The sequence below is a fragment of the Notamacropus eugenii genome, chromosome 2, assembly GCF_028372415.1.
Source record: "Notamacropus eugenii isolate mMacEug1 chromosome 2, mMacEug1.pri_v2, whole genome shotgun sequence".
NCBI classification, from domain to species: domain Eukaryota; kingdom Metazoa; phylum Chordata; class Mammalia; order Diprotodontia; family Macropodidae; genus Notamacropus; species Notamacropus eugenii.
The window spans coordinates 381375945-381401402 of record NC_092873.1 but is presented as its reverse complement, the minus strand read 5'-3'; the positions used below and the strand labels follow the sequence as shown (position 1 = coordinate 381401402).

The window sequence follows — 25458 nt, the reverse complement described above, 5'->3', positions numbered from 1 at the left end:
TACAAAGGAAACCAATTAGAATAAAATGCACGTACCAAGATAATTTTTAAAATGAGTTCATGGATCCCAAGTTAAGAACTCCTGCTAGAATGATATTTGAAAGGGAAAAGAGACTTTAAGGAAGGGACTACTTTTCCTTGAGACTGTAATTATCTTGTTCCATCTCAGGACTGGGCCCAGTGACTTGTACTTAATAAATATTTGCTTTACATTATGCCCAAAGAGTATGATCCTGGTCCTCTAGCCCTCTTCCTGGACAGTGTCTTTGTATGTGTGGTGGTACTTAATCTACACCTGAATATACCATTTGGCTTTTATTAGTTTTTAAAGTACAAACTTCTTAAGAGCAGGAGTCACATCTTTGTTCTCCTACCTCCCCTCCAGTTAGAAACAATTTCCCAAAGTCCTTTGGGCTCATCAAAAATTTATCTGCTAAATTTCCTTTACTTCCCAGAAGTGAGTTCTAGCCCAAGCTCTGCCAACTGTGTGCTTGGTCAGTCATTTAACCACTCTAAACTTTGGGTTTTTCACTTCTAAAAAGGAAGACTAGTAGAAAAAATGAGGTATCAGTAAATAGTACTTAGAAGGCGGGGGAAAAGTTAAAAGGTCTGATGTAAATTCAAGGCATCATTTCCCCAACTTTTATTCTCTCAAAATCAGCAGTTGTCTGGGGGCTCCATTCCTCTTAGAATGATACGTTATGATGCTAGATTTGTAGTTAAAATACTAGGCTTTGACTTCTGCTTCACATACTCACTGAGTGATAGTAGGCAAGTGGCCTCTCTGAGACTTCTTTCATCTTGATACGATGAATCTGCTTTGCAAATCTTAAAACACTCTTTAAGAAGTTTTTCTCCAATCTAGGAAGTGGCAACTTTCAGTGTAGAAAACTTTCCTGTTTCTACCCAACTGGATGAGATCCCTTCTTCTTCTAAAGCCAATCCCACCATTATAAAAATAGCTGACATGTTATAGCACATTAGCACTTATAAAGCACTTTTCTTCCCTAAAAAGGACATGTGAGGGAGATAGAGCAAGGATTATCATCCCATTTTGTGGATAAAGAAACTGAGGCTCAGGAGGCTAGATGTTGTTCAAGGTCACAAAGCTACAGTACAAGCCAAGATTCAAACTTCAGTTGGATTCCAACTAGGACTTTGGATCTCTCTTATGACAATTAGATGCTATAGAAAGAGGAAACTGGACTTGAAATAAGTTCTGATCTTGGTTCTGTAATTTGGTTGGTTGTTGTCCTTCATTTTTGAAGAGGACCAAAATGACATCACCATGATAAAGTGAAGTTTCAGTGTGTCTGACTGTGGCTGATCAGATCAATATGAGCTCAAAACACTCTATCACAGGTGGAGCACAAGATAGTTCATTTGAAAATTTGGGGTGGATACTCCAAATTTGCGCATCCTACCTTTCCTTTGTGCTGTCTCAATCTTGTTTTGCTCATAGAGCACAACACCCTTTCTGATGTGGGCACACCATGCTGTGCCGTCCTGTGCCGGTGTCTCCCATGTTGCACAGTCAAATCCAAAATTCTTGAGAGAGACCTTGAGAATGTCCTTGTATCGTTTTTTCTGGCCACCATGTGATCACCTGCCCCAAGTGAATTCTCCATAAAATAGTCTTTTCGGCAAGCATACATTTTGCATTCGAACAACGTGGCCAGCCCATCAGAGTTGCTCTCTCAAGCATAGTTTGAATGCTTGGCAATTCAGCTCAAGCAAGGACCTCAGTTGTGGTACCTTATCATGCCAGGTGATCTTCAGAATCTTCCTAAGATAGTTCAAATGGAAGCGATTCAGTTTCCTGGCAAGGCACTGGTAGACTGTCCATGTTTCACAAGAATACACCAATGAGGTCAGCACGACAGCTCTGTAGACCTTCAGTTTGGTAGTCAGTCTAATACCTCTTTTCTTCCAAAGTTTTCTTCTGAGCTTCCAAATACTGAGCTAGCTCTGGCAATGCGTGCATCAACCTCATTTTCAATGTGTACTTCCCTGGAAAGTAAACTGCCAAGGTAAGTGAACTTATTATGCACAGCATTGAAAACTTCTCCATTTGCTGAAATCAATGGTTCCCTGTATGGATGGTGTGGTGGTGGCTGATAGAGCACCTGTGTTTTCTTGGTATTAATTATTAGGCCAAAATTAGCACAGGCAGCAGAGAATTGATCTGATCAGAGAGTTGTTGCATCTCAGCTTCAGAGGCTGCATTGAGTGCACAATCATCTGCAAACAGAAAATCATGCACCAACGCTCCCTCCACTTTGGTCTTGACTGGTAGCCTTTTCAAACTGAAGAACTTACCAACAGCATGGTAGTTGACTGTGTTCATCCTCACTGAAAACATTTGACGACATGGCTGAAAACATCATGCTAAAAAGCACGGGAGCTTCTATAACTTACTAGAACAATGACACTGGAAAAATAATTTAATCTCTCCAAGTCTCTGTTTCCACATCTGTCTTTTTCGTCAGGTATTCTGAGGATCAAATGAGATTAATGTATGTGACAAAGCTGTGTAATTATATCTTATAAATGGGAGCCACTATTATGACTGTTAATTGCGTACCTATTTGAACCCCTGCAAGATTCTAGACTTCTTGACAGCTAAAGCTGTCTCTGATTTATTTCTGAGTCTTCCACGATGTCTGGTTTTCTACACAGAAACTGTTTAATAAAAAATACCTGTGGTATTGAAGGGCTCTCTTAATGCGATTCTGCCTTTAAGTCTCACATTGTTCCTCTTCTTTACACATCCTATGTTCTAGTAAAACTGGTCTGCTCCTCCTATATATCATTTCATCTTCCGGACCAATGTATTAGCGCTGATTATTCCTTCTGCCTGGAATGCTCTGCCTCCTAACTTCAGCGTCAGAGAAACCCAAGCTTTTGGCAAAGATCTTCTCCAGTGCCACCTACTGCAGGAAGCCACTATGGATCTTTCTAGTTGCTAGTGCCATTACTCCTGGAAATTACTTTGTATATTTGTCCATAAATTTTCAGGTACATATTGTTTCCCTCTAACAGAATGTAAGGTCCTTGAAGGCGAGGACCAGTTAGTTTTTTGTCTTTGTATCCCCAGTAGCTATCTTGGTGGTAGATACACAGCAGACACTTAGTAAAGGCCAGTCAGATTTAATGGAATTGAACTGATTAAAGAAAGTCCTGGAAAATGGAGGGTATAATGATGATAACTTCGAAGCTAAGATCACTGGGGTGATTCTTTGGTCAAGTTGGTGTAGACTGCTTGCTGAACTTGGGTGGGGGGGAAAATCTGGGTTCACAATCTGCTTCAGTTTCCTCATCTGTAAAATGGGATAATACTTATACTACCACCTTAATGTTGTTTTAAAGTTCAAAAGGAGATAAAGTGAACTTTAAAGTGTCATACGCAATCTAATTATTATCATGGCAGGACTGATTCCTGTCTCCGAAAACTGTCCTGAAAGACCATGGGAAAGATAGCTCTTCCCCTCTATTTGCCATCCTCCCTACCAGTAGACATATATGACCCTCCACTATCTGTATACCCCAAGCAATTCCTCCCTAACATGGGCAACCTTAACACACATATATTAGTGTTAATGCCTATGCTTTCTGAGAACCGTCAAGGTAGATCTAAAAGAAAAATGTGCAAATGCTATACTGCATTGCCAACCACCTGTTTCAAAATAATACTTAATCTGAGTAGGATAACAAAAATTCACTACCCAGTCTATACAGAAAAAAAATTCTCTTTAATAATTTTAAAATAAGTTTGGGGCCTTCCCACAAAGGCCAAGATTGACAAGATTTGCAATCTGGGATCAGGGAAAATAGGGTTATAGCAGCATCCCTGGAAGCATCTTCAGCTGGGTCAAATGGCTTAGACAGACTGGCATTAAGATGACCTCCAGTGTGTCCCATACAACAGGAAGCAGGTCGGGCAGGTTGTGTCTTGGGATTGGGGGGGGGGGCGTAACTGGCATAGGTCGGGGGGATGGGGGGGGGAAGGAAGGGAAGAAAAGGAAACAAAGGTCTGAAATGTGGGGCCCCGGAGTCTGAGGTGGGCTTGGCTGGCATGCAGCAACTCCAGTAAAAAAGAGGGGAGCTAGGTACGGAGGGAGCTGAAATGCCACGGTCTGAAGGGGACGGAAGGCAAGGGGAAGGGGAAATTCGGAGAAGGGATGGAGAAAGGAAGGGAAAAAGTAAAGCGGAGGAATCCCGAAAGGAAAGGAAGAGACAAAGCAGTAGGGGTGTTGGGAGGAAAAGAGGATCAAGGCACCAGGAAGGGAAGGTAGGAAGGAAGGGTCAAAGGCATTTACAGTGACTAAGAAAAATGAGCAGAGCCGCAAAGGTGGCGGAGGAGACATGGTGGCCCGACGGCGAGGAGATGCACCGTAGCGGGGGAGGGGGCCCAGGTGGGGGAGGGGCGCGAAGGTAGAGCGTGGCGGAGAAGGCGTGGGGGGAAGGGCGTTGGAGGGGGAGGGGCAGCGCAGCTCGGGCGGGGGGGGGTTGGGGGTGGTACCATGTGCGGGCTCCCGGGGCGGCCAGGCGCGAGGGGGAGGGACGGGGACAACGTAGGGTAGGGGGCGGGTGGGCGCCCACTACAGCCGCGTTCCGGCGTGGGGCCAGGTCGGGAAAAGCCCGAGGAATCCTGTTAGGCCGCACCTGGGGAAGGGACTGAGAAGGATCAGGGAAACGAAGACCGCGAGAGAGGGCAGGAGATGGGTGGCGGAGGAGGAAGAGGAGGGACCCTTTAGGGGAGCCCCGGGGTCGGTGGGAGCCGAAGCGGGGGGTGGGGGTGAAGAGCGAGGGGAGGGGCTGGTGGAGAAGGGCCTGGAAGGGGGCTGAGGAGAAGGAGGGAGGAGGAAGAAGGAGGAGGGCGCTCCCCTTGGCCGGGAGAGGAGGGAGGAGTCTCCCCGGCTGCACCCCCTCCCCTCTCTCCCCTCCCCCCAGCTGGAGCGAGGGAAGGAGAAAGGGCCGGGAGAAGGGAGGAGAAGGGAGGGGGAGGGGCGCAGACCGGGAGAGAGGCCTTCCCTCCCCGCTCCCTGCCGCCACCTCCCCCCAGAGCCGCCGTGGGGGGGCGGGGAGGCCCCCGAGAGCCGTGGGGTCCTGCGGTCGGGCTAGCCTCCGGAGAGGGGCGAGGAGGAAGCAGGGAGGCAGGCCTCGCCGAGTCGGCCTTTCGGACAGGGCTGGGGGTGGGCTTTTTATTCCTTGACGAACCAAAGAGAGGGAGAGTAGGAAGGGGATTAAAAAAAAGCCCACAGGAAGGAAGAGAGAACGAGAGAGAGCCGTCAGATCTGATTTTCCCATTTTTTTCCAGGAGGCCGGTGTGGCCGAACCCCCCCCCCCAAACCCAGAGCCCCCGTCCTAATACTCCGGGGTGAGAGTAGGCACAGGGCAGGCTTGCTTCGCAGGCGGCGGGCGGAGGGAGAAGGGGGACGAGGAGGACGAGAGACTCCCCGCTCCATGGAGGCGGAGGCGAGAACGCCTTTCTCGGGGAGCCCGGATCTGGAGGAGCAGAGCCGCAGGACGGAGCCGAGGAGCTGCCTTCCAGAAAAGAGGCCGCCCTTAGTCTGAGGAGCGTCAGACGGGGTTAGTGTAGGGGCGAGGGCTCGAGTGGGGGTGGGGACAGCCGCTGCGAGTTGTTAAAGGAGAACCAAAACCGCACCAGAAAAAAGGGAAAAAGGAAATTAATCTGCAGGGATTCCGTGTCTGCTGCTGTTATGTTGAAGGGAGGAAATGGCAGCTTTTCGTTGGGGGCTTTGGGGCAGGGGCTCCTAGCAGAACTATCGATGTCTCTGTAGTCTTGGCAATTTTTAAAAATTAGGAAGTCTATTTTTTTTTCAGGATTGAACTGGACTTGGGAAAAACTGTTGTGTACATCCCATTGTATGATTTTAATTATTTTTTTTTTTTACTGTACACATTGGAACATTTTTTTCCCAGGCACCCTTTCTGGATTTCTGCTTCTATTTTTCAGCTGTAGCCTCTTGTTGTTTTAAGTATTGGAGACCAGAAATTTTTTTTTTCCTCCTCCTTTGGGAACCTGCCCACAAAAGGATAGTTGGGAAAACGATTAGAGGGATGCTTTTTATTTTTGTTTTGCAGCTAAGACGGATATTTTGAAGGCAGGCTTCTTTTTTTCCCCATGCTTTTATTTTTTAGTTTGTGGCTCTAACCTTGAAGAGATTTGTGGTTGGGTTTTTGGTCAGTAAGAAGGTCATAGTTTTTCTCTCGATCTCTGTTTTTCCTTTCTGTTTTTTAAGTGGGGGGGAGGGGAGCAGGGGGTTAAGAAAGGAGACCATGTTAACTGGTAGGGGCATCATGGAGCTTCAGTTACCAGGGTCCTGAGAGGTTGAGGGGAAAAGGATTCGGCCCCCAAGTTGGTATTCTCTTCCCTTCCCTTTTTTTTTTTTTTTTAAATTTGTTTGAATTGCAAGTGATTCGATTTCCATCAAGATTAAAGCCACAGGATTTGGATCATTGGAGACACTCGAAGAACCATGAGTGTAAGGTTACCCCAGACGATAGACAGGTAGGTTTGCTGACAATTTGGTTTTAAAATGTATAGTAAGAGATTGAACTGAGGGTGGGAGAGGGCTATTCTTTAAAAAGGTAGCAGAAAGAGAGCAGGATGAGCTGTGGGCTTCAAAATGGTTGTGGAAGGAGCAGGCAGTGGGGGATAGGAGTTCCTGTTGGCCTCTGGGGATGGGTATGTGTGTTTATGTCTAATGGGGAAGGGGGGAAAGCTGGGTTTTTTATGTGTATATATAACATAGTGTATAGTCTAATGGTATATTTTAAAGAAAATTGTGAACTGTGGGGTGGGGGCCATCTGATACCATTAAGCCTTCTCTGGGTTTCTGCCAGGTTGGAGTTTTTTCTGATACCCTGTTTGCTAATTGGGGGTGTGTGGGTAGAGGGGAGATTCCAGTCTCAGAGATGCCAGCCTCACAAGGTTGGCTAAGACTGGCACTTGATGTTTTGGGTTTGAGCTGGGCATTCAAACCAAACTGAATTTGAATTTGGGGGGCTTGCGGTGCTGGGAAAGGCTACTTGGCTGGGTCAGGTCTGATCATTTATGGAATGGAGCACCTTAGTGATTTGGATGGTATCAGAGGCTTGAAGGGGAGGGGCCGGCGCTTTTTTGGGGGAGAGAAAATGGCATAGTGGGAGGGGACAGGGTTGCCTTTCAGGATGCAAATAATTTTATCAGTGGTTGATAACTCTCCCTTCACAATGAATAGGGAGCATTAGGATTTCTTCCCTTCAAGTTCAGGGTTTAAATTCAGCTTTAAATCCTGCCATTGAATTTATTCTCCTATGTTCTTCTTGGTTCTACAAAATAGGTCTTTCTTGTCCTAATCTGTCTTGGAAACTGAAAATCTTATCCTGGATACCTTCAAGCGTAATAGATAGAGTCATTGACCCTTTTTGCTTTCCAGCCACTCCACTCCCACCACCTGGGGTATGTCCTAGAGACCCCAGAACTCCTTTGCTGTTCATAATATTGTTTTCAGAGTATGTTTCCTCCAGGAGAATGGGCCATTTTCAAAGGAATAGTGCAACTTTGGAGGGGAGGTGTACAGATCTACATTATCATCCTTTCCTCTTCTTAACCCATTTTTCTCCATCTTTCCAACCTGCCCCCCATTAAAAACATAAAATGCTTTAGAATCATACTCAGTGAATACACTATTGCATAATTTTAACTGAATGAATAAATCAGCTGGTCTTGAAAGAAATTTCATCTGGTAAAGTGAGCTTTCTTGAAAATTCTCATCTAGTGGAGGGGAATAGCATGGATGATCCAGAATGTAGACATTTCTTTTTGAATGTGGGATGTAGCCCAAGAAGTGATTAAGAGAATGTTGCAGTTGTGAAAAATAAAAGGCAGTTATGACAAAAAGAATAGAATGTGACAAAAATGAAAAAGCCTTTAAGGCTTGCTTTAAGGAGTGAGTTTACTGTGTAGACCCTACTGTGTAGGTCCTCTTCTCTATATCTAGCCCTGACCATCTTTTAGATTGATGCAACTGTTTGTTGCCAGCTTGGACAGTGACTGGGATTATAAAATCATAGATTTAGAGATGGAGGGTACTTTAGAGATCAAGTAGTCTGATTCCTCTATTTTGCAGGTAAATAAACTGCGAACTAGACAGAGGAAATGACTTGGTCCCATAGAAAGTAGCAGAGCCTTTTTGACTTAATCCCAGTTCCTTTGATTACAATGTCAGTGTTTTTTCCAGGGCACCACACTGCAGATAATCCACAGGTGTATAATTGAGATATGTATTTATAAGTATTACCTTTTTTCCCACTTTTTTCTTTCTTTGCAGTCTCTGTGGTTTGGTCTTTGCTAAAAAGTGTCATTAGACCCATAAGAGATGGGAACTGAGGTGTGGTGAGGAAATGGGATGCCGTCTTTCCTCTCCTTTTTCCTCCCTCCTTCCCCTCTTGGAATAGAGTTTTAGGATACTCATGGACTAAGGCAGAAGTGGTACAGTAGAAAGAATGCTGCATTTAGAGACTGGGAACATGGTTAAGAATCTCATCTGTTACTGTGTGACCTTGGAGAAATCACATAATTTTTCCAAGCCTCAGTTTCCTCTTCTGTAAAATGAAGATGCATTTCTGATGGTACAAGTGTCTCTTCTTGTGATGGGATTTGTATGTTGAGTTTAATGTTGAGAAACACAGAAAGCTGGAAACCCAAGTTGTGAGTGGGGAAGTGTTTGAGATATTTTACTTCATATACCTCTGAGAGCGGATGAATTTGTATTCCATCTTGGTTTTTGTGCTATACTGGGTTTTCATAGTATACTTTTTCTGCAGACTATTGGGGGCATTGTTACTGTCTTCTTTTGTCAGGGAAAATGTGCATTAGTTTCCAAGCCATTCCTTAGATCTGGAATCTCCTTAGAACTGAAGCCATCTGATCCAACCTCCTCATTTTATAGATGAGGACACTGAGACCCAGAGAAGTCGGATGGTGACTTACTCAAAGTCACACAGGTAGTAAGTGACAGTTAGTTTTTGAACCTAGGGCTCTGGCACAAGGCTCTTTCCACTGAATCATGATGTCTCTTAGTCTGTGAGTTCCATTCATTCTTCTACTTAAGAGGCCGTCACCACCAATGGAGTAATGGAACTTGATGGGGCATCAGCACTTTCTTCCCACTGTCTTTCCTGAGAGTATCAATTTTGGGGCCTTCACGTGTATCACCAGTTGCACTGGATTATTGTTCCCCAGCCCAGGGACAATGGTTGGGTTCTTGGCTTCTCTGAACCCTGTGGATTTTGAGTGATTTTTTTGTCTTAGACTGTGTTGATAGGATTGAGTAGAGGCTCTGAAGAATGTTTGGGTCATGAATTCTTTGGTTCGTCAGTCAGTCAAGACTTTGTATACTGTGATGTAGTGCTCTGTATGTAGTACTATGAACTATTCAAAAGATACTTCCAGAACACTAGTTGCAAGAGCTTGCAATCTAGTTGGAAGATAGAAAACGTAAGATGATGAAGGAACACTTGCAAAAAAAGGTTATTTTTTTATTATTCAAGAGGAGACTGGATGATCACTCATCTGGGGTGTTAGGTTGGACTAGAGGACTTGAAGTTTTTTTCAGTTCCAATTCTGTGATGTCAGCAAATGAAAATTACTATCCAGATTGAGTGTATAAATGGGCAAAGGATATAGGACAAGGTTAAGAGATGTTTGTCGGGGAGCCTTCCTGAGATGATGAGTTTGAAGAAAGAAGTAATTGACATGAATTAATACAGTAAAGAACTAAGATCTTAGAGGTTTGAAGAGTGGCTCCAGGTAGAGGGCTTTGGATTATTTATTGTACAGTGTCTGCTCTGTTGGAAATGACTGTAGTTAATGCATATTTTAAAAAGGCATTTCTGAAATTAATGACAATCATTTTCTTACATCTTTTCTTTTTCCCAAATTTTGGAAGGTATCTGGTAAATTCAAGGCACATTATGATTAATTGATTTGTATTCTTCCTATCCTTGAGAGAGACTGGTTAGTTCAGGAAACTGAGGGCCTGGAGGGCCAGGATAATTTGCAGAAGTTAGTGATAAAGCCTGAACTTTAGTCTGGTGGATCCAGTCTTGATGCCGGATCCATTCAGGGCAAATATCATAGTTCAGTCTCAGTAGGATCAGAGTAGGTCTTAGTCTTAGTGGCTTGGAAATTTCAGTTGCTCGGAAGAGTGACTTTGTGGAACTTTTCGGTAGTAGTCTAAAATAAATGCTGCTGTAAGACAGATTGATAAACTTCCAAATGTTAATATTTCTTCCTATTTATTGGGCATGGTGTGGATAAAATGAGAGAAAACACTTATGAAAGTGACTTAAAAGTGTACTGCACTTTGAGAACAAAGATGTTGCAACTGAGTTGTTTTTCCAGTAATGGTGATAATTTTGCTGAGTACCTACCTTACGGTTGGTGTTTTAAAGGTGCTCAAGTGGGTTTGGAGTGTATTTTGCCATCATAACAAACTTAGTTGGCCCATGTGTAGATGAAACCTTTGGTCTCCCCTTAGCATCTAGTTCTACTATTTAAACTAAGTAACCCAGACTAAAGATGATTGGAAGTTCTCTGTATCACCCCTACTTAACATAACCAGAGAAAACAAATTTTGATTGCTGTGGAAGAGTTTGAGATTAAGTAGAATGAGCAATTTTTGAATTGTTAGGTTTAAGAGATACTAGAAGAGGTGATGAAAGAAGGTTATTGAATCTTCTCAAAAATTTGAAGAACTGCAGAGAATGGGCTTGTATTTCTATTCCCAGGGCTGAGCCTGGTACCGGGTACATGTGCTTAAAAAATGCTTGTTGACTTTTTAACTTGAGCATAGGGAAAGACTTTGTGATTTCTTGGCTTGATGATTGTGTGTTTTTCCTAATTAAAATATATTTAGAGTCTTCTGTAAACTGTTGCAGAGTGAAGAGCGATTTAGGAGAACAATTTATACATTAACAAAAGACTGATCAGTGCAAGGGACCAAATGTGATTTTAGGAGGACTGATGGTTAAACATACTGTCCACCTCCTAATAGAGGGGTGATGGAATCAGGATGAAGAATGAAACAGTTTTTTGGATGTGCCCAGTTAGGAAATTTCTTTTATTAGACTATGCGTGTTTGTTTCAAATGCTTTTGTTCCTCCTCCAGGCCCCTGAGAAGAAAATGAGAGGGAGAAATTAGATTTTTGTTAATTGGAAAAATTAAAATGAAAAAGAAGTATATATCCAGAACTACTTATTAGAGACTTAGGATTAGATATAGCAGTGTACCTAAAGTGAGATTCTGACTAGTATGAACATTGAATCTCCTGAAGTGGCCACATGTATTTGAATTCCCACTATTTGAAATTATAATGATGTAAAATACGATAATTGGTTTTTATCACCCTCCCCTCCATGGAAATACACAGCCGAAATTCAAATAATGTGAATTTGAATTTCATTATTTGCAGTAATTAGGACCTTACTGTACATACAATCAGTCACTCAGTTGAAGGGAAAATTACTCACAAAAAAAAAGAAAGAGCCTTCAAGCCTGAATGTATAATTTCAGAGGAGGGAGAAATCACTATGGATTGGAGTGATTTGGGAATCCTACCTGTAGGAAATGGGACTTGATTGAACTTTGAAGGATAGTTTGCGTTTTGCTAGGTAGAAAGGATCATAGAATCATAGATTTAGAGCTAGCTACAAGGGACCTTGTACAAGAAACCAACTAGCTACAAGAGACCAACTCTTGCATTTTATGGAAGAGGAAACTGAGGCATAGAGGTATTGTGATACAGGATTCAGATAGATCTTTCTGAGTACTTTGACACCTACCTACTTCCCGAATTAGAAGACATGTCAGAAGTAGGATGTGAACCTGTGCTGTTAGGAGATCAAAATACCCCTGCTATAGAATGCTGCACAAGATTAAATGCATTTCGCCATTTTGACACTCAGGATGGTGGAGGATATTGGTATTCTAGGTGGGCAGAAAAAGTAGATACTGATACCTTCATTCTAGGAATGCACTGAGAATGAATTGAGTCTATCCGTTCATTGTTGGAGAAGGCAGCCAGCCTTTTTAAGGGGATTGTTACCTGTATCGTTACCACAGAGCTTTTATAAAGTGTCTTTATGTGGTGCTATGTTGTCGTCCAAATCATGCATAAGAGACATATTCCCTCTGAGAGTTTACCATTTAAAACCTGTTCTATATCAAGCTGACCAATGGATGTAGAGAGAGATCATATGGCCAGCTAAATATTTTTATCCTTTTTGAGTTTTCTTTTTCATTCTGCTTTTTATTCTGCCTTTTATTCAATGTCCAGAAGAAAAATTAAGTATGGACATCGTATGTAGGTCAAAACTAAGTACATTTTAGTAAGCTTGGACAAGGATAAGTAAAATTTTATAGGTGGAAGAAGAGAATGTGGAGTGGGAATTGTAGGAGTTTCATATCTGGATCAATAGTGGGATTCAAAGGCAAATCATTTTTTTTTCTGACTGATATAAGTAGGTTTTCTATAGAAGGTGGGATTTTAGGAGCTATTTAAGTGGGTTGGTCTTTGGGGAAAAAAATGGAATAATATTCCTTATATTTGTATAGCACTTGATACTTCTCACAGTTTAATGTAAGCTTTCTCTTATCTTTCTGCCCTCCACTATGCCTCCTCTTACCCTTTTGAATATTAACTGGATCATTCAGTTGGACAATTATCTATTGTTGTCTTTCTTTAAAAACAAAGCAGAAAAATTCATCCCAGCGGCTAAGTCCTTTTAAGCAACTCTCCTGTCATGCAATCTGGACTTTTTAAAAATTTCATCTAAGATTTATCATTTGACTTTACTCTCATGGTTTCTTTTCTCTCTTTCTCTCCCTCCCCCAAGTTATATCAGAAGACCCAAGCAAGACTGAAGCCTTTCCTTTCAGGGATTGAGAATATTTGTCAGAGAAAAAGAAAGTTTGAAAGGACTACAGCTACAACAGCTTGCCTAGTTTAGGATTAGGAAGGGAGAGAGAAAAAAGGAGAGGGGGGGAGAGAGGAAAAGACAGAAAGGAAGAGAAAGGAGAGAGAGAAAAACCAAAGATGAGTGAGAATAGGAAACTTTTGAAAGTTAGTGTAGGGTTTTGTTTTTTTTAAATATATAATTTATTTATTTTTCAGTTCTCAACATTCACTTCCACAAGAATTTGAATTCAAAATTTTCTCCCCATCCCTCCCCACCCCCTACCCCAGGATAGCATGCACCCCATCCACCCCTTCCTCCAGTCTGTCCTCCATTCTATTACCCACCCTTCTTCCATCCCCCTTCCCCTCTGTTATCCTATAGGGCAGAATAGATTTCTGTACTCCATTGCCTGTATATCTTAATTTCCAGTTGCATGCTAAAATAATTTTTAACATTCATTCTTAAAGATTTAAGTTCCATATTCTCTCCCTCCCTCCCCCTCCCCCTCCCCCTCACTGAGAAAATAAAGCAATTCAGTATAGGTCATACATGTGTAACAATGCCAAACTTAGTGTAGGGTTTTTAAGGAAAAAATCACTGGAGGATACCATGGCTCTCTAGGATCCTTCCTGTTTACTGGTCTCTACTGCCAGTCTTTCTCCTCTCCAGTCCATCCTTTATAAAGTTTCCAAAGTATTGTTCCTAATATCCAGTACCTGTTCAAAAATCTTTAATGCTTCCCTATTACTTAAAGGATGGTGAAATGAAAATTCCTTACCTTGTCATATATCAGGCCTTCCAAAGACTGATTTGCCAACTTTTCTAGTCTTATTTCCCTTTTTCTCTTTCATGCATCCTATGTTTGGTTTAAACCAGAAGATGAACTGTTCCCTACTCCCATCCTACCTCTGTACATTCCTACAGGCCTCTTCTCCATATCTGAAATAGGAAGGTACTCACTTTTCATCTCTGTGTTGCTCTCTTTCTCTTCATTCATGAAGCTTTTCCTTACCTCCAACCTCTCAACAAGGAAGCTGAGCTGTGATTTCTACCTACTCTGATTTTCTTAAGAGCATTTTGTCCAAATCTCTTCTTTCATCCTATCTCATTCTACTTTGTATTCCATTTGTGTCCATTCCCTATCTGTTCCTAGTTGGAATATGAAGGACTGTGCTGTGTATCCCTGGTTTCTAACACAGTGCATATATAATGTGTCCCAGAGCTTAAAACTGTACTAAGATTTTTGGGTCACTCTGTATGTAGTAGCTGATTAATAAGTGGTTTTTGAATTGAGTTGAATCTTCCTGTGGACAGCTAGATGGTGTAGTAGGCAGCTCAGTTTTCTCTTCTGTAAAATGGGAATATTAACACATCTCACATGAGGATAAAATGAAATTTTTACAAACCCTAAATACTATATAGTGGTAGCTGTTATTAGAATGTTATTAGGCTGTTCTTAACAAAGACAAAAGTTCCCCATATTTAATAATTTTTTTAAAAAGAGTTCTATAACCTTTACTGGAAATTCTTTTGGATATCTAATTTTGATCCTTTATCTGCTACAGTTTAAGACTACTTTTCTTTTTCTTCCAGTTCAATTCAAAAGATATTTGTTATCTGCCTGCTATGTTCAAGGTACTATATTTGGTACAACGACAGTCTCTACCCCTAAGGAGCTTACATTCTAATATTAGGGTACAACATGTACTCATTTAAGTAAATACAAAGTAATTTCAGGAGGGATAGAGCAGTTGTAGGTAGGTGAGGAGGAAAGGTTTTGAAGCTGGACTTTCTAGAAGATTATGCAATATCACAGGTGAGAAGGTAGCATGCCAACATGAAGGGGGGAGTAATTTAATCTGTAAAGGTAAGTAGAAGGCATATTGTACAGGGCTTTAGATACCAGACTGCTGAGTTTGTATTTTATCATAGAGACACTAGGAAGCCATTGCAGATTTTTGAGCAAGGGAATGTCATGGTTGGAATTCTTACTTAGGAATATTATTAATTTAGCCATTGGGTGGAGGATGGATTGGTGAGGGGAGAAACTGGAAGCAAGGGGACCAATAAGGAGGCTGCTTGCAGTAGTTGAGGTGAGGCAATGAGATCCTAAGTGTAGAGGTCCTGGGTGTGGAGAGAAAGTGACTGACAGGGAAGAACTTGTAGAGAAGTAGAATCAGTTAGACGAAGCAACTGGTGCTTTGAGTTGTCAGTAATCCAGGTAGGTCGCCTAGCAGTGTGTAGAGGGGTGGACCTGGAGTCAGGAAGACATTGGCTGAGTGATCTTGGGCTAGTCACTTAACCTCTTTCTGGCTTGGTTTTTTCTCAACTGTAAAATGGGGATAACCATCTTCCCAGGTGTTGTTGTGAGGATCATATGAGATCATATTTGTAAAGTTCGTAGCACAGTGCCTAGCACATACCTGGCATTTAATAAATTCTTTCCCGTTTCTCTTAATGGCCATGAATATCAATATTTCAGCTTCTTCAAAGAATCTTTCTCTTTCTGGATGATAATTTGGTTGTGCAGTGGGTTAGGTCCTGTGATATCATCAGGGTAAAAAACTTAGTGCAGGGTTACAGTTGTGTCGCACAGCTGTTTTAGAGAGCAGTGAGCTGTTGAGTGACTTGCCCATGGTTACAGTAGCGGGTATATGCCAGAAGCAGGACTTCACTAGATTTTCCTAGCTAGCTTTCCATTCCACCACTGTCTCTTTGTAGTGATGGTAACAAATTTGAAATAGCACTTTTGAAGCTTGAAAAGTGCTTTATACACATCAATTATTTTTTTCTTATCTCATAATAACTCTGAGATAGGCTGTGCTGCTGCTATTGTTCCTCTTTTACAGGCGAAAATACTGAAGCTTAGAGAGGTTCAGTGGCTTGGCCATGGTGCTGGAGGTGGTGTTAGAGGTGGGACTTGAACTTGCATCTTCCTGGCTCCAAGCCCAGCATTACAATTATGCCGGGCCTCATTTCTTCTTACAAGGTCAGGCCTGTGACTTATTTCATTCAAACATGGGAGAATTCACCTGAAAATGAGATTTCCAGCGTTTCAATTCCTAGCCTTTGTTCCTTTCTTTTCTGCTTTTGGAAGTAGCTGCCTCAGAATGGTCTACTACAGGCTGTAGACAGTTCCTGGCCCTAGACTAGAGAGGGAACTAAGTGATAACTCTGGAACATCAGGACTGCAGCACTTGAGACCGATCCAGAACCATGGAGCGGTTATCAAGCCTTCACTGTGTTAGGTAGTGTGGGAGGTGATAGGGTGATAATAATAATATTGTATTCTCATAGACTGATAATAATGACAGTTATTATTATTTATAGAGTGCTTTAAGGTTTGCAAGACACTTTACTAGTGTCTCATTTTATTCTCACAGCAACCCTGGGAGGTCGGTGCTATTATTTTCCCCATTTTACAGATGAGGAAACTGAGGCAGACAGTAGTTAAGTGACTTGCTCAGAGTCACACAGCTAGTAAGTGTCTGAGGCTGGATTTGAACTCAGCTCTTCCCCTCTCCAGGTGCAGCATTCCTATATTTTGCTACCTAGCTGCTAATATATAGTATTGGCCTTCAGTGGCTTTCCAGTCTAGTTGGGACATGAGAGTAAAATACATAAAACAGTACAGAATACAGAGTGGTATATAACTAAGTGCTCAGTGATGTGGTGCTGATTAGAAATACTCTAAGAATTAAGAGCAGAAGGAGATTGATGAGGACTAGCTTGTGCTTCATCGCTCCTGCACCTTGTCAAAGACTTCACGGGGCAGTTCGTTTGCTGCTTCTTACATGAAGCTGTTCTTGATTCCTTTTCCCCGAGTCTGCCCCAGGAAATTTCTGGAGAAATTTCTGATTCTTAATGATGTCTGCCCACTGACAGAACAGGTGAGTACTAGCATAGTAACTTTAAAAAAATTAGTATTTAATTTTTTCCAATTACATGTAAAGATGATTTTCAGTATTCATTTTTTAAAATAAGATTTTGAGTTCCAAATTTTTCTCCCTCCCTCCTCTTTCCCCTCCTCAAGATGTCAAGCAATCTGATATGTTATACATAGCATAATAATTCTTAATCGGCTGCCTCAGACACCATTCTGAAGCTGACATTCCTCTGCTAGAAATTCAACAAGGGCTCCTGAATGCCTCCCATTCTAGTCCAAACTCCTTAGCTTGGGATTCATGATTTCTTCATCCAAGTTTTGGCCCCCAACCCCAGCCCAGCAGTCACATTTCTCTTTACAGAATTTCTTACCACCTTGAAATGCAACCTGTATTATTTGCATTGTATGTATCCCCTGCCTCTTAGACTGGTTCTACTTACAATCCTTCTTGGTGGAGGCAGTTGGTTGTACAGTGGATAGAATGCTGGGCCTCCTGTCAGGAAGAGCTGAGTTCAAATCCAGCCTTAGATAGTTGCTAGCTGTATGACTCTGGACAAGTCACTTAACCTCTTTATGCCTCAGTTTCCTTAACTGTAAAATGGGAATACTAATAATAATAACTAATAAGAACATCTACTTCATTGTGAGGATCAGATGAAATAATATCTGTTAAAAAAACACTTAGCACAGTTCCTGGTCTCTATTAGACACTATAGAAGTGCTCATTCCCTTCTCCTCCCCCGTTACTGTTCTTCCTCTCTCTCTTTTAGGAAGTTATGGAATATTAGAGCTGGAAGGGAACTTAGAAATCATTTAGTCCCCCTGCTAATCTTATAGATCAGGAAGCTGAGGCCTAAACAGGAAAGTAATTTACTCAAGTTCACACAGTTTGTGGAAAGTCAAGATGAGAATTTGTTGTAGGTCTTCAGATGTGTTATAGGTCAGCGTTCTTCACCATTTCACACCTCCAAGCTTCAATAATGGTATCACTCCACATCTCCTCAATACGCATATAGGTGAATCATGTTATAGAAACAAAATGACAGATGTAGAACTTGAAACAACCTGAGAGGCCATCATAGCCCAACTCCTCTCATTTTACAGATGAAGTAACTAAAGCTTAGGAGGTTAAGTGATTTGCCCAAAGGTCACACCAGAAGTAACTTTATTATTTTTATTTTATTTTTCAATTGACGATTACTTTATCTTCCTTCTACTCCCAACCCCCAGTTAAAAAGAAAAAAATTCATACGTTAACCATGTCCAAAAATTTAAGTCTCATTCTACTGTTTTGAATCCATCACCTCTTTCTGCCAAGGAGGTAAGCTGCTTAGCTTCATCTTCAGCTCCCTGGAATCATGGTTAGTCATTGCGTTGATCAGAGTTCTTAAATCTTTCAAAGTTGTTCTTTACAGAATTGTTAGGTATAAATTGCTCTGCTCTTCTGTTTACTTCATCACAAAAGTTTTTCTGAACCTATCCTTTTCATCATTTATTACGGCATAATAATACTTCATAATTTTCATATTCCATAATTTGTTTGGTCCTTCCCTAATTGATGGGTACTCCCTTAGATTCCAGTACTTTGCCATTAAAAAAAGGAGCTGATCTAAATATTTTTGTACATATAGATTCTTTTTCTTTGATCTTTTTGGAATATAGGCCTAGTGAAGTGTCACTGAGTCAAGAATATGAACAGTTTAATGACCTTTTGGACATTGTTCCACATTGCTTTCCAGAATGGTTGAAACAATCTTAGCCCCACTGACAGTGCATTAGCATGCCTGTTTTCCTTCAGCCCGTCCAGCTGTTGTAATTTTTCTTCTTTGTCATCTGTGCCAATTTGATAGGTATGAGGCAAAAATCCAGAGTTGCTTTAATTTTCAGTTGTCTAATTTAAAAAAAATAGCTTGGCCTTCTTCCTTTGAAAATTTCCTGTTTATATCCTTTGACCATTTGTCAGATGGGGAATGACTCTTATTCTTATAAATTAAATCAATCTCTTACATATCCTAGAAATGAGACCTTCACCAGAGAAAGTTGCTGCAAAAGATTTGTTTCCCCCTGTTAACCCTTTCTTTTCTAATAGTAGCCACATTGTAAACATTTCCTGCTTTCCAGAGGACTGGAACTTTCTCTCTTAACATATTATCTCCCCATGTTTAATATAAGGTCTGCTATATAAATTTCAGTTATTGTTGTTATTACCATCTTGTGTTTCTCATCTTGCTTGATAGAGTTTAGCTAGAAACATTCTATTTATATAATGTTTTCTGTGAACTGTTGTGCTGGTAGACAAAATTGAATAAAAGTAATGAGACATAAGTTTATCTTCAGGATAACTCTGGTAGCTGACGGGAAGAGGGTGTGTGTGGGGGTGTGTGTGTGTACATATATAATCTGCTAAGTTTCTGCTTTAAAAAATCTTCATATTTCACTTATTATCTTAGTCTCATCTTTTTTTTTTAAATGGAGTTCAGGTAGAAATAATCAGAGGTCAAATCACTATCTTGCTATTATTCTTGTGAATTTAATGTTCTACAGACTAAATGTGCAAGTAGATAAATGGTGGCTTTTTGTAATTGATTAACAGTATTAGAATGTAAACTTCTGTAGATTGACTAAAAGCATTTTGGGACAACTCTAGTAACAGACAGGAGGACAGAGACAACATTAAATACAGCCTATTCCTAAAGAGTTTTAATTTCTTCCACAAGATCTGTATTTTGAAAATTCTTTTTTCCATGAGTTTTGTCTCTACTAATGCTCCAATTGCACCATAGTCATTTGTTTCTTTGTAAAGGATTTAGAACTGGTGTCTAGTTCTGGATACCTGATTGAATTTTTCTAGGCTCTTAAGTAGATATTAATTTTTTACTGCAATGATATGTTGCACAGTTTCTGACATTTCATTGCATTATCTACTTCAGTCATTTAGTCCCTAAGGACAGAAGATTCTGGATCTAACTAGCTCTTGAACGGATTGTTAGTTTCAGCATGAGCATGAACGGAACTTACTACAATCAGGGCTTGTTTTATCGATTGTTTAGATTTAAGAAAGTGAGGGGGAAATGTTAATAATATTAAACATAAAAGCGTATTGTGCATTTTCAGAGAGCTGGTTGTTGAACACTGACCAGCACACCCCTACCTAAGGCTAACTTTTGTAATTTCAAGTGTCATTGACCTCATTCTGAATCACTCTTCTAAGCCCCTCCATATTCTTATGATTCAGTCATACATTCATTGCTTTATGCACATCTTGTTTAGTTAATGTTAAGGATGTTTGCCTTGCAGTACCTTTTGATTCTACTCTTAGATCCTCACCATTTCATTGACTCTGTCTGATGATAAATTCTTTTCAATCACATTCAACAAATCTAGTGACATAACTCTTGTCTGCCTTTATGATTGCTTTGTGCAGTGAAGTATGTTTATTGCAAACATTGTTTCTGTAAACTTTCTGTAAACAGAAAGCCTCTATCACTTATTTTTCTTTTTTATGATGAAGTAGTCTTTCATTAACACTATATGAGTTTTTGTTTGGACACCTTTTCGACCCATTATCTATTTTACTGTGCCAGAAGTCTATATTAAGGCTGCTGTTGCATGGGTGTTAATTGCTCCAAAAGTGATCTTTGCTGAAGCTTTGAATTTAGGATGCCAGTAAATCTTAACATACAGAGGCAGCTTAGGTAGCTAAGTGGTTAGAGCACTGGGCTTGGAGTCAGGAAGACCAGAGCTCAAATACTGCCTCAGAGGCTTATTAGCTGTATGACTCTGGAAAAGTCACTTAACCTCTGCTTGCTTCAGTTTCCTTCTTAACTGTAAGACGGGATAATAATAGCACCTACCTCCCAGGGTTTTTGTAAGGCTCAAATGAGATAATATTTGTGAAGTATTTAGCACAATGCCTAACAATAGGAGTTACATAAGTATTATAATTATTTCACAGCCTCAACTTTTCCTTGTTAACCTTATGCTTGATGTGAGTGATCTCTTAGATGCTAAACCCAATGATCTTTTCTCAATTCTTATTCTCTGTAGCCTTTGACACTGCTGATCAGTCTCTCCTTGAATACTCTCTTTTCTCTAGTTTTTTTGGGACACCATTCTCCCCAAGTCGTCTTACTGCTCCTTCTTAGTCTCCTTTGCTGGATCCTCATCCAGATCATGCTTTCTAACTGTAGGTGTCCCCATAGGCTTCTTGTCTTGAGCTCCCTTTTTTCCTTCTGTACTACTTCACTAGGTTTCACAGGCATACAACAATGAGATCAGCACAACGGCTCTGTAGACTTCAGTTCGGTAGTCAGTCTCTTCTCTCCCATACTTTTCTTCAGAGTCTCCCAAACAATGAGCTAGCTCTGGCAATGCATGAGTCAACCTCATTATCAATGTGTCTACCACTCTACCATAGTGCCATGCCAGGAAACTGAATCGCTTCCATTTGAATTGTCTTAGGAAGATTCTGAAGATCACCTGTCAGGATAAGGCACTGAGGTCCTTACTCAAACTAAACTGCCATACATTTAAGCTCTGCTTCAGAAAACGCAGCTCTGATGGGCTGGCCATGTTGTTTGAATGCAAAACATGCTTGCCCAAAATACTATTTTATGGAGAACTCACATGGGCAGGCGATCACGTGGTGGTCAGAAGAAACAATACAAGGACACTCTCACAGTCTCACTCAAGAACTTTGAAATTGATTGTGTGTTGTGTGACGTGGGAGACACTGGTACAGGACTGCTCAGCATGGCGTGCCCACATCAGAGAAGGTTCTGTGCTCTATGAGCAAATCAGAATTGAAATAGTTCAAAGGAACCGCAGGACACACAAATTTAGAGTATCCACCCCAAATGTTCACATGGACCATTTGTGCCTGACCTGTGGTAGAGCATTCTGAGCTCATATTGATCTGATCAGCCATAGTCGGACACGTTGAAACTTGACTTTATCATAGTGATGTCATTTTGGTCCTCTTTGAGAACCATGGATTTAATTACCATCTCTTTGCTGAAAATTTTCAAATCTACTTATCCTGTTCCAACCTCTCTACTGATCTCTAATCTCATATCTCAAACTGGACGTCCAGAACAGAATTATATTTCCCCCAAACCCTCCTTTGCTTTTCACTTCTGTATTATTGTAGATGACAACATCACCCTCCTATATCCTCAGGATTGCAGTCTAGGGGTTTATCCTCAACTTTTCACTATCAGCCCCATATTCAGTCTGTTGCCAAGGCCTGTTTTTTGACATTGCCACGACTTTAATGCAGGCCCTCATCACCTTATGTCTGGACTATTGTAATAGTCTTCTCTGGTAGGTCTGCCTGTTCCAGGTCTTTTCCCTACCCTGATCTGTCCTTCCTTCAGTCACCAATGATTTTCCTAAAGCATAGGTCTGACCACAGGTCTCACTCCTCTACTCAATAAACTCCAGTGGTTCTGTATTGCCTCTAGGATCAAATACAAAATACTCTTTTTGACATTCAAAGGCCTTCGTGATCTAGCCACTCCTACCTTTCCAGTCTTCTTACATCTTATTCCCCAACATGTACTTTTTAATCCTGTGACCCTGGTGTCCTGTCTGTTCTGTGAACAAGACACTCCATCTCTTGGCTCTGGGCATTTTCTTGGGGTGTCTCCTGGAATGTGCTCCCTTCTCAACTCTGCTTGCTTGACGTCCCTGGCTCTTTTATTGCCGTTCCCCTAACTGGAAGACTTTCCCAATTCCTCTTAATTCTAGTTCATTCATTGTGGTAATTATCCCTATTTATCCCATCTATAACTTGCTTTGTATATGTTTGATTGTTGACTTTCCCATTAGATTCTAAGCTCCTTGAGGGCAAGGACTATTTTTGGCCTCTTTTCTCCTATCCCCAGGGCTTAACACTGTGCCTGACACACTAATGGTGCTTAATAAATATTTATTGATTGGTTGTTGTTGTTGTGTTTGTCCTTCATTTTTTGAAGAGGACCATGACATCAGGGAGATGATGACATGACTGGTTTAGGGAACACCATGTTTTTATAAAACTTTTTTTATAAAACTGCCTGTATTGATCCATTAAGTTTGACTTCTTGATTAAAGCTCAGAGCTTTTTTTGTCTCTGACTCTTTATTGTGCATTACGAATTTCATACTCATTGAGTCCAAATGATATCTTTATTATCTTTGGAAAAGGTTTTCATGAGATTAGATAACTGCTCAGTGTATTTTTCAGCAGCATATAATTCTGTCATACACATATGTCAGGTGTTTAATATGATGTTTTGGTATGATTCCCTCTCTAACTGAAAAGCCACACTCCCTTCTATTCAGGAGTGATGATAATAGGTTTAAGGACAGACAGGCTTAATTCATCTATCTGGAAGATTTTACATTTTAAACAGTTTAAACAGAGAATAGTTTTCCTTATGGTATCATACGTACTCTAGTGTTCTCACTCTGTTTGTATTTATTTTATATATTTCTAGTACAGTAATTAGGCCATAGGTGTGAAACTGAGACATTGCAATAGTCATTAAAGGTATTATAGGTTAAGATACTTTCATGTGATTGTTTAAATATAGTCATTGAATTGATAATGAGTTGCTTTTATTTAAAAATTTTATTTATTGCTCATTTCAAATGTGTAGTCATGCAAAACAAATAACCATGCTACCATGTACAAAAATTTTTTTAAAAAGAAGGAAGAGAACATATCTGCATTCTGAGTCACATCACTTTTCTATCTGAAACTAGATAGTATGTTTCATCCTGAGTCCTTTGGAATTGTAATTGATCATTGTGTTCTGTCATGAACTCTTTCCAGAATTGATTGTCCTTATACTTTTTTATTATTTTAAAATTATTCTTGTTCTGCTTACTTCACTCTGTATCTTTTTTTCCCAGGTTTTTCTGAAACCATCCCCTTCCTTCATCATTTCTTATAGCACAATAGTATTCCAATACATTCATATACCGTAACTTGTCCAGCCATTCCCCAATTGAGGGGTATCCCCTCAGTTTCCAGTTCTTCGCTAACACAAAAAAGGTGCTATGTTTTTGTATATATGGGTGTTTTCCCTCTTTCTTGGATTTCTTTAAGGATATAGAACTAATAGTGATATCTCTGGGTTAAAGTGTATGCATAGTTTACTAGCTTTTTGGGCATAGTTCTAAATTGCTTTCCAGAGTGGTTTACAGTTTACAGTTTGACTAATAGTACATCAAAGAACCTGTTTTCCTGTATCCCCTTCAGCATCTGTCATTTTCCTTTGCAACTTAACTAATCAAATGGGTGTGAGATGGTACCTCAGAGTTGTTTTAATTTGTATTTCTTTAATTATTAGTACTTTAGAGCATTTTTGTCATATGGCTATTGATAGCTTAGATTTCTTCCTCTGAAAACTGTGTATTTTTATCTTTTGACCATTTAACAATTGGGGAATGACTCATAAATTCGACTCAATTCCCTACGTATCTTAGAAATGAGATTTTTATCAGAGAAACTGAATGTAAATATTTTTTCACAGTTTCCTGCTTCTCTTCTAATTTTAGTTGCATTGATTTTGTTTGTACAAAAACTTTTACATTTTATGTAATCAGAATTTTCTATTTTACTTCTTGCTCATCTCTCTGTTTCTTAAACGTTTGGTCGTAAACTTTCCCATGTTTATAAATCTGACAGGTAATTTCTTCCATGCTTCTCTAATTTGCTTACGGTGTCTCCCTTGATGCCTAAATCATGTGCCCATTTGGAGCTTGGTTTATAGTATGAGATATTGGTCTACACCTAGTTTTTTCTGTACAGCTTTCTAGTTTTCCCAACCATTTTTGCACATTTGTGGGTTCTTGCCCTAATAGCTAGGATCTTTTGAGTATACCAGACTTTAGGATACTGTGTACCTTGTGCAGGCCTGAGTCCTAGTCTGTTCTACTTACTTTTCTATACCTTATCCAATACCAAATTGTTCAACAGTTACTTCTTTATAGTACAGTTTGAGATCAGGTACTGCTTGGCCCCTTTCCTTTCCTTCCCCCCCCCCTTTTTTTTTTTTTTGCTATGCTTGATAATCTTCCAGATGAATTTTGTTTTATTTTTTCTTTATAAAGCAGTCCTTTGGTAGTTTGATTGGTGTGACACTGAATAAGTATGTTAATTTAGGTAGCATTGTCATTTTTATTTATTGGCTTGGCCTGCCAGTGAGCATTTAGTATTTCTCCAGTTATTTATATCTGCCTGTATTGTGTAAAAACTGTTTTGTAATTGTGTTTGTAAAGGTCTTATGTGTATCTCAGCAGGTAGATTTCTAAGTATTCATGCAGTCTGTAGTTGATTTTAAATGAATTTTCTCTTTCTCTTGGATTTTGTTGATAATATAGAAATGCTGATGATTTATGTAGGTTTATTTTCTATTTTGCAATTTTGCTGAAATTTTTATAATTGTTTCAATTAATATGTTAATTCTCCAGAGTTTTTTTTAAAGTAAAAGTTTCTATCATTTGCAAAAAATAATAGTTTTATTTTTTTCTTTGCCTAGACTTACTCTTTTCATTTCGTTTTCTTGACTTACTGCTCTAGCTAGCATTTCTAGTATGATACTGAATAGTAATGGT

The 25458-nt window shown here is 40.2% G+C and overlaps 1 protein-coding gene across 12 annotated transcripts in view; it reads left to right on the top strand.

The window, feature by feature from the left end:
- The first annotated feature begins 5308 nt into the window (after positions 1–5308).
- ARHGEF11 (Rho guanine nucleotide exchange factor 11) overlaps positions 5309–25458 on the top strand; it is a 154499-nt gene continuing 134349 nt past the window's right edge. For 5 of the 12 annotated variants that reach the window (XM_072647294.1, XM_072647293.1, XM_072647299.1 and 2 more), the window contains exon 1: positions 6025–6534. In XM_072647294.1, coding sequence (XP_072503395.1) covers positions 6503–6534 — 32 coding nt within the window. In that variant the 5' untranslated portion in view covers positions 6025–6502. Of the gene's footprint in view, positions 5592–5903; positions 6535–25458 lie in introns of those variants that run through there. The other 7 variants (XM_072647295.1, XM_072647290.1, XM_072647302.1 and 4 more) reach the window with 4 other exon arrangements.